The 14,040-nt window shown below is 40.3% G+C and overlaps 1 protein-coding gene across 3 annotated transcripts in view; it reads right to left on the bottom strand.

The window, feature by feature from the left end:
* Positions 1-14,040, bottom strand: part of st6galnac3 (ST6 (alpha-N-acetyl-neuraminyl-2,3-beta-galactosyl-1,3)-N-acetylgalactosaminide alpha-2,6-sialyltransferase 3) — a 79,018-nt gene that overhangs the window by 25,893 nt on the left and 39,085 nt on the right. For all 3 annotated transcript variants that reach the window (XM_051069871.1, XM_051069872.1, XM_051069870.1), the window contains one exon: positions 12,706-13,115. In XM_051069871.1, the coding sequence (XP_050925828.1) occupies positions 12,706-13,064 (359 nt within the window). In that variant the 5' untranslated portion in view covers positions 13,065-13,115. The remainder of the gene's footprint in view (positions 1-12,705; positions 13,116-14,040) is intronic.

The raw sequence follows: 14,040 nt of genomic DNA, 5'->3' as shown, positions 1-14,040 counted from the left end.
TATGGTGGCTCGCAAAGAAATGTGTTATGACCTTAATATGCAAAAACCCCCTCTCACTCCGACAATGCAGCACAGCTCCTGGTTTTACAGGAAGCTTACAGCACACGCTGCCATGATTTTACATTTTCATGTTCATCACACCACATTATGAAGATGGTAAATGATGCTGCACACAAATCAGAAACCTGAGAGGTGTGACAGATGGAATAATGGAGCGATTATTTCTCCTTTAGCACGTGATACATTCAATTATCAGACACATTTACACAATGTCAGAGATGCAGTTTCCACTTCAGATATACAGTATACATATTCATGTGCATTATCTGTCTATCTATCCATCTACACTTAACACCCTAAGAGAATATCATTTATCTCCAGCATACTGTGAATAAACAATAATAAATACATTTAAAAAAATTACTGCTAGTAGCTAATTCTATATGCTTTAAATGGCATTTAAACAAAATATAGACAGATATAGGCTAAAACAAAATCACAGGGCTCAAGTTGTAGCCCACAGTGTAACCCTAATCAGCTACATCATTAAAATGCTGCTTACATGTTAATCCTAGAGCTGAAACAATTTGTCAACTGAATAAAACTTAATTGGTTAATTTAAGTATAAATACCACAAATTCACAGATCTCAGTTTCTCAAACGTATATGCTTCTTTTTAAAAAAAAAAAAAAAAACTAAACTCAATATCTGTGGGATTTGGACTGTTTGTTGGTGAAGACACCTTCTTGGAAACTCTGATGGACATTTCACTTTATTTTCTGCCATTTTATGCACTGATGATTGATTGATACATTGATAAAAGTCTAGAAAATAATCACCAGTTGCACAATAATCAGTTATATATACAATTATTGAATATAATACAGTATAGATATTCAATAACATAATTAACACTAAAAGTGTTTTCATGTTTGAACCTTTTACGTCTTGATGAAACTATTGGCATTTATATTTTTTAGTTAATCAAAGGATCTGTACACTTCCTCCCGTGCTGTATTTAATTGAAAATAAGACATCTGCTGTTTAAAAACAAAAAGAATGCCTGTATAAAAGAAAAGCTATTGCACTGAATAAAATTGGCGTTTTGTACCCTGTGTCCACGATAGTAACATTTCAGAGAGTGTAACTACTGAACGATGAACACCAAGTTGCAGCTGTAAAGGCAGAGTATGTAGCTTGGTGCAGAGTATAATATAATATAAATTTATGTGAGGCATGCATCAACATTACTGAGACTTGAAACTATCTTTGGGAGCTGCATTGAGAGCTGACCAGAAAGTAAACCATCTAATTTCACATGACTCCGCAGACACACAAGAGAAAAGAAGAAAAAAAACAAAAAACTGGAAGTCTCCCTCTCTCTCTCTCTCTCTCTCTCTCTCTCTCTCTCTCTCTCTCTCTCTCACTCTCGCTTGGATTACTATGATTAGTGTGTCAAAGTCAAAAACAAAATGTGAAGCAGTAATGCGCTGCTGCAAAAGACCCCCAAAAGCTGGTGTTTGTCAGGCAAAAGCAAACGGCTGAATTATTGTTTGTCGCTGGCTGAGAAACTCTCAAGAACAGGCAGTGCTCTGTTTGGGGAGATGAGGGCTTGACAATTTTACAAGCAAGATTTTAATACTGCTGCCAAGAGGTGATTGCTTCCCTTTTCACACAGCGCTGTACAACTATAATCTGAAGTGACTAGTTCACATCCAATTTAGAGCGGAACATATAACCAAGCATCGCTGACAGGATGCATTACAGCTGATGCTGCACTGAGCCTTATGGCTGCGCTCATTCTTCTTTCTTAGGACACTGATAGGAGATCCATCTCTGTCCAACTTGCACCTGCACTCGTTTTATGTTTTGGCCCAGTTTGCAAATTATTTGATTGTGATTCCAGTGTACAGCGAACTTGCAGAAACACGTCTTTAGCCGGCGAAACATCACAGAAAAGCTCGTTTAAGTCAGTAGGTGTTAGAGGATCTATGAGACATGTAGAGAGAGCAAGTTATCTGCTCTGTCTGGAGACTTAGAATTCAGCACCTGCTGCAGTTAAAATGTCAAACACCGGCCTGGGAAAGGGAGAAGGAGGAGGAGAGGGAGGAAGAGAGCGGGTTGTAAAAATTTACAGTGGTATACCTGTGAAACATTCTCATGCCTGACCACAGCGCTCCACATTTCACACGCTCTCAGGCTCTCACCTTCACGGCAAAACACCCACCCTCTATCTCACGTACACACACACACACAGAAAGTGCACAAAACACTGACGTGAACCAGCTACTGGCTCGGAGTCAAAGTCACATTAATTGCTTTTTCGCTGCAATGGTTTGGATAAAGCTGCAACACTTTGGGTACATACGTACCATACGGCCATCTGTAGCCCCGATTAATGAGAGGACAAGAGATGTTTACAGACCATTAGCACATTCTAATTACTTTTTATACACTGTTATATTTACACTTAATATTACAGTGCACATACCAGTACTCTTTCATTTTTCAGGGACAGATGATTTATGTTTTTCATTTTGCTTTTATGTTTCCTTTGATGCAACACTATGTCAACATTAAAGCTGCAAATAGCAATTATTTTCATGCTCGATTAGACTGACAAGTACTTTCAGAATTGTTTAGTATAAAAAAAAGTGTTAAGAAATGTCTATCACAATTTTCTCAAGACCAAGATGAGCCCTTGTCTGATGAACAGTTTAAAACCCAAAGATCTCACTTCAGAAAGATAGAAAATGGAGAAAAACAACATTTTTTTGATTAAATAATGAGTCTAGCTGGCGATTCATTGTTGTTGTAATAGTTTCAGCTCTAATTCATATGTACTTCTACACAAGTCTATGAACCATTTTACTTTATATAAAAGGTAGAAAACGTCAGTAAAACAGATTTATCTATTTTATTGTGAATGACTTCACTATTCTTGTTGTTTCTGTTTCTCTTAATGCCCTAATCTGTAGAATATACAGCATGTTTTAGCATTAGTTTTCTTTTTTCTCCTCCTGTATCATATTACATTTGCTTCTACAGTTATATAATTTCCCAGTAGGGGCCAATGAAATTTCATCTTATCTTTTTATGCCTGAATGTAGAAAATATATCTGTTTATAAGACAAATAAAATTCTTATAAAAAGAAATCAATATGCAAGAAACTGTCTTGGTGACACTGGTGCACAGACACAATCTTAATACACGCTGACACACTGTAGAGCTCTGCGTTATGAGGCTATTTTATCTCTTTGGAGTGTTATTTTTCTGAAGCCACAGAGACATTTAATCTAATAAGGCTTATTAGACGGCCGGGTTGCTACATGACTCACGATGCAGGTGTGTGTTTGGGAGATTTGGCCCAGTGATGCCGTGGGCAAACCATCGTGTCTACCTGTGTTACTGCCCAACTGGTAGAATAAACCAATTCGTGTGAGTCAGACATGATTTTATTAGCGTCCACTGCAGAGAAGGGAATTTATTTAAAAAGCAGGGAAGCAAAAATAGACCTCTTCTCTAAACAGAGGTATAAAAAATATATAGAATTTCTGTGACAAAATTGTCAGTGACGTGAAAGTAATTTGCCCTTTTCCAACCACAGAACATTTATTTATGTTCTAGCACAGAAAACATATCAAGTGTAAAATGTGGGAAGAAAAGTATGTGAAGAGTTGTGTCAACATGATAATGCCTCCATGCACAAAGCCAGATCCATAAAGAAATGTTTCCTCTGTTTGATGCAGAGGACCTTCACTTGCCTACACAGAGCTCTGACACCCATACAACACTTCTGAGATAACTTTATACATGATGCAAAGGGTTAACGGCAGTTTCAGAGTAGTTTTGACATACAGCTGCGTGGATATATTGTACTTGATCAGACTGTATTGTGCTTTAATTATATACCTTTGTACTACACAGATACATGCTTACAATCCAGGTAACTTTGACTCATTTCTGGGAGACAACAGCAGTCACACTGTGTTAATACTCGATACTCTAACTCGCTTTGTGTAAACAACTTACGGCAACACAAGCAGCCAAAAGGAGAAAACACAAGGGACCTAAGTTGACCACTCACAATTCTTAAACCAGTAAAAACTGATTTCAGTCACTTGTGGGCAGTGAAACAAGTTTTGTACACAACATTGACATGCCATTGCCTTTTAAGTTGACCTTGTTAGCAAACAGTTGCTTGTTAACACATCCAGCAGCAATGGAGCAACATCAGAGTGCTGCTTCTGGCTTTCTGATGAATGCAAGTCCAGTATTCCCTCTGTCTTAGCTCTGTTTTTGGTCTTCACCAACTCCTGAGGGAAATATCTGGCTCTTTAGCTGCTAAACGCTCCACTATGTTCACCAGCTTGTCTCGAACCGTGTCTGTCTGCTGTTTGGTGCTGAAAAGGTAGTGTAGAGTGGGTTTTTAGAAGCAGAAACAACTCTACGAGAGCAATGAGGGTGAACTGAAACAGTCGGACGCCCAAACAATCAGCTAAAACTCTCTATAAAGCTCCGTACAGACGAGGGGAGCGGCAGATTCACCTGATAACTCACTGAGTGACACCTTTCACATTGTCTTCACATTGCCATTTGACACACTGTTACTACAGAAGTACAGATTGTAGAAGCTTTAAGGTCACTACGTGGTAATGCTGTAGTTGATGTAGCCCAGACGTGCCTGTACTTCTGAGAAAATCATTAGCTCCTAAATGCATTTATAAACCCCCTTTACCACCCAACAGTCAGCAGCCAACCTCTAATACTGAATGTGGCTGAATAGGAACAAATCTCTTGTGGAAATCTGTCCCAGATGAGCAGCAAGGAAACAACCGATGTGTGTGTTTTAGATGATTGACAGTCATAGAGGTGCAACGTTCAGGAGTCCACATACTTTTGGCAATAGAGTGTTAATGCTATTGTCAAAAGTGCAAATAAGATAAAGAATAAGGTCAAAAAAGGGCAAACGTGGACCAAAGACAATTGACTTTCACTGCAGTTTTTAGAACGCCTGAGTCATGAATTTCTTTGTTTTTAAATCTACATACAGACTATACAGAGTGAGTGAATAAACCCTCCTCGAGCACAGATGGAGGATAAAGGGACTTCAGTCTTTCTGACATCCCAAATGGAAATCCAGTGACCATCCCCATGTCCCTCTCCCGCTAATAGTTTTGTTAACATCCTCTGAGAACCATTACATCATTAGGATATAAATGCAAATGGTCTTTTAAGGAACCCTGCTCTTCGCCTTCAGCTGTCAATTTGCGTCTTGCCCTCCGACAAACGCCTCATTTCTCTTTCAGACGAGGGTCAGGAGGACACAGAAAATGACAAGTCACTGATCCCCTCTTACGTCAGGAGCAGACAATGCGATGACTTTCTTGTTCTTCCGAATTGACCGGTTTTGACCTGATGAACAGCCACCCGGAACGCCGGGTTATTTGTGTTTCAGGGGCTTCCAGTGGCTTCATTTAATAAGATAATTTCACAGCAATTACAAGCTTTCAACGCAGACATGTAATGTCATTACACGCTCGCTTGGTGACAAACTCTTGGTTTGGATTGGAGAGCAACGCGCTCAGTGCTGATTTTTAAGGCTGTATACAGTGAGATGCATGGCTCCATGTGGAGAGAGACACAAAGAATCCTCCTGCTCTCTTTTCTCTCGTTGTGATGAGCATGAAATCACAGTTATGTGGTGATGCTGCAAACCCCGTGTTTCAATCTCCTACATGAGCCAACAGCATCGTTCCTTCTCTATCCGCAGTTTCTTCTTTTCTTGACATCCAATCCACAAAGCAATTACAGATGGGTCACGTACTGCACACCCTGTAAACAAGCCTTTGCACAGGTGGGGAGTCATTTGACACTGAAGCCAGTGTCTGCTCGCAGTCACACTGGGACGCAGATTGCATCAACAAAGTTCACTGATTGGTGCTTTCACTCAAATTCCTTCACTTTGAGTTGGAATATTTCAGGGTCATGCAGCAGTTTTCATCTGCTTTGACTACAATATCTCACATTTCAAAGCTGCGCTAGAAACTTTTTTATTTTTTAACATAAAGCACAACGAAGTGAGGATGCAACACAGAGGAGAATCAGATCTCTCTCTGAAGTGAAATTGGGTTTATGTATTAAGTGCAGCTGATTGCTCTGTAATGACCTGACAGAAGTTGACAGCGTATAAAAGTGATGCTCTCAGCGAATGAGGCTATTGTTGTTCTCTTTGTCAATACAAAACAGAGGAGAGTGGCAAGATGAGCAGAACCGATGATCCAGACGCCAACATCTCAGAAGAAAGTATTTCACTCAACACCGTACCCCAAAAAAACCTCATGAATAAGAGTTAAGCTCTGCTGCTTTTTAAAATGCAACAATGAACCAGAACTACAGTAATTACAATATTAACATTATATAACGTAATGTTATACTGTCAAAGGTGCCTTTAAACCACTCCCACATGTTGCATCTTTTTAATTCAAAATGTGCAGAAGCAGAAAACCAGGCATGGTGGTCTAAATGAAGTCCAACAATTTGGAGAGATTAACTGACCATCCCGGAGCAGACTGAGCCTCAGCAGCTGCACACAACGCTCCATAAAGTCCTGAAGTCAACTGCGAGGTTCACTCACCCTCCAACTCTGAACACAGCCAGCCAACTCACTCACTTGCAGGATGTTAATTGGACTTAACTACAGAGTCACATTTTTCCTCTTTTGGTAGAAACTAACTGCCTGCCCTCTGCGTTAGCCCCTTTAGCAGATCCAGGATCAGTCCAGAGACCAAGCTGTGGAAAGGCATTGAACAAGCCGTCCAAACAAGTCCACATAGTAAAGCATTACTGGGATTAGTAACTGTGATTTAATTACTGAATTCCATCTATTTTTTGAAAAGTAATCACATTACTGCAAGACAATACTAAGTAATGTCCATTGCCAAGGTCCTGTATTCCCAGGTCAGGCAGCCAGAGTTGGAGGCCAGGGGTTAGGATTAAGGAGTGAGGACACTGGGAACAGAATCTTGCCAACATTAGATGTTTTAGATTCTCTTCTTTGTCCATTCAGTTGTATGAGCACAGTCCACTTTTCTGTGACCTTCAGCATCTTTCATCAGCAATACAACACATGATTACTGGGTTACTTCTCAAAAAATTGCCACATTAGTTTGTATAACAGCAAAACCTCAGACCATTCTAACATTCAGCATTTGTGCCGCTGACGACTAGAAAACTATCCTGACATTGCTGATATTTGAGGTCTTGAGCTTTGTATCATGAGCATCCAACTTTTATAACCCTAGAATGAGAAGCAATGCCATCAGAGCTTCACTCTTTGAATCCATTTTGCCTCAACTAGAACTAGATAGCAGCCACTTCACGACCTGCGAGTGCCACCAAGCCTCCAGCACCACGAACAGTATCTTTTAAGGACGTGGAAATGAATTCTACTGTGTAAAACTGTCTTCAAACACCAGAGACTAGATCAAACTTGTAGGGTCATTAATTGTAAAACTCAGAGCTCTTTCACAGACTGGGAGACTGAATTCCACTTTTGTTTGAGTTTTTATATCCATATGAGTTTTTATTCCAGGGGGATGTTGTCGATTTTTAAACCAGTCTACATTCCCTGATCCACAGAAAATCCCTATGGGGTGCTTTCTTCTTCTTGTGTCTTTTCTAATCCATTCTCTGTGGAGCAGCTTTGGGCGTTTTCTAACTGACAGCATCACAAAAATGTGTCTGATCCACAACACATGACTTTGGTAAAAGAGCTGTTTGCATTCACAAATATTGAACCGAATCTCTTAGACTGTGATTATGACACTCTGCTGAACTAAATGGCATTTCATTTTAAACCCAAACTATTTTAGGATGAGTAAGCGCCGACTGCCAGGGGTACATACAGTCATATGAAGTGGACGGCTGGTGATTATCAAGCATGATTACACAGCCGTGACATTCTCGCTAATAAAAACAGATTAAAATAAAATTCACCACATATTCTGAGGCCCGAGAGAGTGGAGCATCTGCTATTTAGTTCATCTGCGATTAGACTGACTCACCCCTAATGATGAATTGTAGATGAAATATCCATTTTTGGTTCCTGCGTCTGACTGTTACTTAACCAGAGGCATCAGCGAGCCATTTAAGGATAGTTACTGTGTGTTTTTGTTTGGTCTGTGTCATTCTCTGAGTTGACTTCCTGTTTATTTCCACAGGTTCTGGTCCAGCATGAATGATAATCTCCTCAGACTATTGTTCAAATTAGAAGATTAGCGTTTAGTCATAGTTCCTCTGTTTTATCCTTATTTAATTGTACAGGAGTTGCACATCTGACAACCACGACAAGAAGAAACCAATGTCAGAAATTAATGTCACCTAATAGATTTTGCTGTCACATCCACATCTTTTTATATCTGACGTCTCGACAGGAGTTCATTCTGAGCCAGATGTGACACCATAAAAAAATGTACACAACAAGCACTCTAATTTCACACTGGATGCGCAGCAGGATGACTGGTTGAAATCTACACTGGAGTATAAAAAAGGAAATGAGCTATGACTAAATGGCACTTGTATTGTCCTGAAATTAAAGGTCACCTGTGGAGTTTTTGACCACGAGTCGTACTTTTGAGTTATGTCTTGATAAGTCAGCAGCCCCACTGTATCTAATTTGTTAATTATGTTAATTTTATGCTGAATTATTTGAAGAGCAGTTGAAGGAACTGACTCTAGTTTTGTTGACATGTTGGTCAACAAAACTAACTTCTAAATGTCTGTCAAATGAAAGGGATGCAACAGTTATATGACAGGCCTCGGTTTGACCCCACTCTGAAATGTGCCAGTTTCACAACACGTTAAAAAGTTGCATATGTTTTGATGATATAAAATGCACTTTACAAGGCTGTGAAATTCTGTCAAACTTGGGGCTTAAAAAGACTGTGGGACTGGTTTGATCAGATCTGATTGACAGTGGCCCGGTAACTCAACTGAACAATCAATCAAATTAAAATACTGCAAAATTCCTAAAAAACTACAAACTACAACTACAAAAAAGCACAAATAGACATATATTTCATGTTAAAGACCCAAAATGATTCTCACCTTGGCAGAAAATGTTGTGTCCATCTAGAACCATCAACTCATTCCTCACAGTAACAAGCTGACTGGTAAGCTTGTTACAATGTTGTTAGCTTTTCAGGGTTTTACAAACAAAAAAGGAAAGAAAAATCACATTGTATGGAAAAATACCAGTTTGTTTTCTGTCAGGGACTTTCTAAAGGTTAAAACCACTAAAGAATCCTGATTGTATGGACTAGAAAACAACATACTGCAGGAATGAATAAAATAAAATGCCCACTATCAAAGAGAGCACCCGCCTCCACACAAACACAAACTCCAGTACATATACATATTATGAAGGAGCAGCTGGCTGGGAAGACAAGACCCAGGTCATGCAGGCCCAGGTGGCAGTGCTATAAAGTGACAGTGTGATTTAAGTCCTGTGTCGTCGTACGGTCTGTTATCTACCGCCGCTAACAGGGCCACGCCGATACAGCCCGACAGCCAACGACTGCAGCTCAGGAGGTAGCGCTGATAACAGAGAGGTTCAGCCCCTGCAACCGCACTGTGCAGTTATGTGAACCATATGTTTTCAAGTGGTCATCAAATACATTCACATCCAGGTCTGCCGTCAGGATAGAATATACTTTCATACTTTCATTGTCTTAGCTTCTGTTATTGATTCAACTTTTTTCTGCTTATTTCTTTTGGATTATTTTCTCCTTCTTCTGGGCAGCTCACTAAGGAGCATGACAGGATTGATGGGGAGAGAGACGAGGATGACAAACGACAAATTTCTCTGGCTGGATCTGAATCCCGGACATCACAGTGATGTTATACCTCGGACAGCTGAGGCACCTGTCTCTTTGTTTGAAAATACATAAACACAGCCGACGAACAAAGACAATTTCCTGGCAGAATCCTGTTCATGAAATGATTCTCAGTCTGCTGTGTTTTCAATAATTGGATGTTAAATAGTTTAGAAGAGTCTCTGTACATCATAACAGAAACTTCTTACATGTTATTTAGGATTGGTGCTCAATCTGACTTTATACAAATCTTCATTTTTCCAGTTTACATGCAAAGTATTTTACTGGTTTTGTTCTTTGGTAAAATAGCCAAAAATTTTCCCAAGGGTCATAAATGATACTGTGACTTAAGAAAAACCCTTCACGAAGAGAAAACTTCCTTGAAGATTAGTAAAACATGTTTGTGTGTTTTGTGAGGTGTCACTGGAGCCATTTTTCATTACTGCCATCCACTTCAATTTTCTTCTAGCTGTGAGCAGCTCTCTTCCATTTCCTTTGAGGATACACTGTGTGACAATAGTCACTGACTGTGCCCCAATTCCAAACCAAATGTAAGCAATTTTTTGATTTTAATTATACACAAAAATTTAGTGCACGAAAAAACAAGAGTTTTGTATGAGATGCTTGATTTTTAATTGTGAGACCAGCTTGAAAAACAAAAATTGTTTGGAATGACAGATTGTTTTCTGTTTGTGAAGTTTGATTGGCAATTATAATCCAGAGATGCAGTTTGTGCATGTGTTGCATCATTTCATGTTAGCAGCTTTTATGCAAACTAACTGCAAAAACGACTGGCCTATACTGTGAGAAAGATTTAGCAAATTTAAAACTCATACTGACATAATTGGGTAGGCTTGATTTAGTCACTTAAAACCTGCTCAGATTCAGTTTGGAATTGAGACCCAGCTAATAACTATTTCTTGGTTTCTTCTGCAGCATCTGTACTCCTGGTCTTAACTTGGTCTTTACCCCTTTTTGAATTATTGAGGTGGCCTTCACCGTAGCTCCATTTAGATGATCATAACCCCTTCACCTCGGAGTTTAATTTCAGGTTTAATTTCCAAGCCCCATGTCCAGGAATAACTGAGTCTGTCCTGAAAGCCACTTTACAATTGGTTTCAAATTACTGGCTGGAGTTAGAGAGCGTAACTCGGTCGACTGGCGGAGTCAGTCAACCGGCGGCTGCGTTTCGCTTGATCTGCAAGCTGAAGCTTGGGCGTTGCATCTTGCAGCAATCTGGATAATTAGAGTTGTGTTCGATCACAGTTCCATCTCCACCGAGCTGATGATTATCCCCCGCACCGTGCAGCGAGCGACTGACATTGAACCAGTGAGCACACACACACACACAAATGACAGGGTAAAGGCAAATGGGCTGTTCCTAGTAGGAGTGTTTTAAAAGAGTGTTATGCTGTTGTAAATTTCTACACATTAATAAATGTATTGTGCATGGGTTAGCAAAGAAAACAAACTGTTATTTTTAGTTTTCTGAGTGTTATATTGCTGTGGACTTGAGGAAAAACTACTTTGCATGATTAAGTGAATGACATAAAAAGCTGCAGTTTATTTCTGGAGTGTTACCATACTGTATAAGTTCCACATAATTACAACTGTTACTCCCCTCTCTCCCTCTGATTACATTAAAATATACTGCTGTCCTTCAGGCTTGTTTAAAAGCTGCAACCAAGTTTCAGACAAACAGTTGTGAAGGCAGAGACATATAGACAACCACTCATTACATATTCATTAGATGTGGTTCATTGTTACAGCCTGAGTTTGGTCTCTGTTACCAATCAGTAATGATTGAAGCGCTGCATCTCGTCCAGGAGCATTATGTCCTGTAATGAGATTCTTCTCCCCGACCATCCCTCCCTAATCCCATGTCTCTATCTGTGCTACGCGGACCTTCGAAAAAGCTGAGCGAAGCTGAACATGGACACTCTACATGAAATTCAGTGTTAACCCTGCCATCCTGAATAAGAGCGAGACAATGGAGCTGAAATGGAATGGATGCTGTGCCTATTACTGAACATGTTAATCCTCTTAAGAAGTTAAAAGAGGTCTTGATGACATGTGGGAGAGACAGGAGTGTGGAGCTCTGTAGAAATGAGCAGAGGCTAGTCTGTGAAATGAGGTTCATCCTAAACAATAGTGGGCCTGGAGCCTGGTTCTCATAGTCATTAACCTGCGATTCTCTTTAGGGAATTGATAGAAAAAGGAAAAACCAGGTGGGTCTAAGTACTAAGTGCAAGCAAACCGTATATTGCACCAAATGTCTCCAACAAAGAATCATGATAAATTTCACAAAACCAGTCCTCTGCAGACTCTCCAGCTTATCCTGTACTGATCTGCAGCTTCAACAATTTCAAAATTTTTGCAAATTTGGAATGTGCCAAGACACTGTCAGAGAAGTTGCAAGACCAGCTGCTACCAGAGTGTTTAGAAAGACTGCCAGAATCATGCTACCTCATTAACTGGATTTTCCCCAGACCAGCATTTGGCTGATGTCTATAACCCAGGAAACGCATGCTTCTGAGGCGGCCCCATAAAAGCTTCTTTTCAGAAAATCGTCTCCAGTGTCGTGTAGAGCTTCTTCAGAGGGAAAGTTAAGTAACTCACTTTGATAACGCCCCATGAAAGGGCGGATGTGAGACAAGGAAAGCACAGAGCATTGGGCAGACCATCGGCGTCGATAAGGTCGATATTATAGCGGCGAACAGAACAGTGAATGTCAAAGTTCTGAGTGGTAAATTTGTCAGAGTGATACATTGGAGGTCTGCTGTGCCAAAAACAGGAGCAACAAACACAGAAGACTGAGCCTTGACTCACCTGTCTTTTCCCGTCTCTTTCTTGAAGACCATGTCGCAGTAGTTCATCCTGTCCTCTGTGGTGACGTAGATGCGTGCGTGAGGGTAGTTCTCCGCAGCCTGCCGCAGCATGTTGTACACGATGCCCTTCCCGTCCTTCCTCATGTTTCGCAGCGGGCCCCACACGACGTAGATGGTGTCGTTGCCCTGCCCGAAGAAGTACTGGGGCTTCTGCAGTAGCAGGGGGACGCTGGTGTGGGAGACGACCCTCAGCGTGGTCCGTCGGCCCACGTCATGCTCGAACCCCCGCGTCGGCGCGTTGTTCATCCGCCAGATGCAGGGGGAACGATCGATCTGCGGGCCGGCAGCCTGCCCCAACATCTGGCCGGAGCTGGATACGATGCTGCAGAGCTCACAGTGCAGCTTCAGGGGCTGGAGGAGAGGAGGCAAGTCAGTTAGAATAATGTAATCCTTTATCTGTCCCCGCTGGAGTCTTTTCATTTTCTTTCTTTATTTCCAGCACTCTAGACTGTAAAGGTCGAGTCAGTAGAGACAACTCTGAGTCAGGTCTCCAGGATGCCAGGGAAGATCCTTATTTAAGTTTAGAAATTTACAGAGAAAAGTCCAAGAAGTTTCAAGCCGAACAGTCTGAGTCAAGTCTCAAATCAGTGTCATCATGACTTTAGTATGACTTGAGTCCAAGTCTCAAGGTTACTGTGGTTAAAAAGAGACAATAAGAAACTTTTAACCTTCATTATCTGTAACCAAGGGAACAACAGCAGATCTGTGGTTCAGCTCACACAACAGAGGCACAAAAACAGATAATTAGCAGCAGAGATTCAAGAGTAAGGAAACATCACAGTGCAAAATACTGTGGTTGTTTATCATTGTCTTTTACAGTTTTCAGAACAAGGCTTTTTAACATGTGTTTGTATAAAGAGGTAGCAACATCCTCTATTACTGAGAGGCTAGAAAATGTAAGGAGTCTTGAAATTACAGTTGAAAAGCATAACAGACAACAAAGTCAGAATTTAAACCCAGAAATCTCAGCTACTGGTGAGGTCGTTGAGTCACTGTCATCGATTGTCAACTCTTTCAGCTCCTGCAGAATTTTGTTGTTGATTTGTGTTCAGGAAAAGGGAAAAAAGTCTTATTATGTTATATTACTAAATGAATTATTCAGTTATTTAAAAAGACCTTTACTGTTGATGACAGTTTTAAAGCATGTTTGGCTCTTGTCTTTTAATTTAACTTAATTCAATTTTAATTTAATTAAGTTTCTTTTAATACTGATTGCTAACCTCTGAGTGTGGCTATCTTCTAAAATATACTGCATCTCATGTTGTTTCATTTTCAT

The sequence above is a fragment of the Lates calcarifer genome, linkage group LG4 (genome assembly GCF_001640805.2).
Source record: "Lates calcarifer isolate ASB-BC8 linkage group LG4, TLL_Latcal_v3, whole genome shotgun sequence".
Classification (NCBI taxonomy): Eukaryota; Metazoa; Chordata; class Actinopteri; family Centropomidae; genus Lates; species Lates calcarifer.
This window is presented reverse-complemented; position numbering and strand designations above follow the sequence as displayed.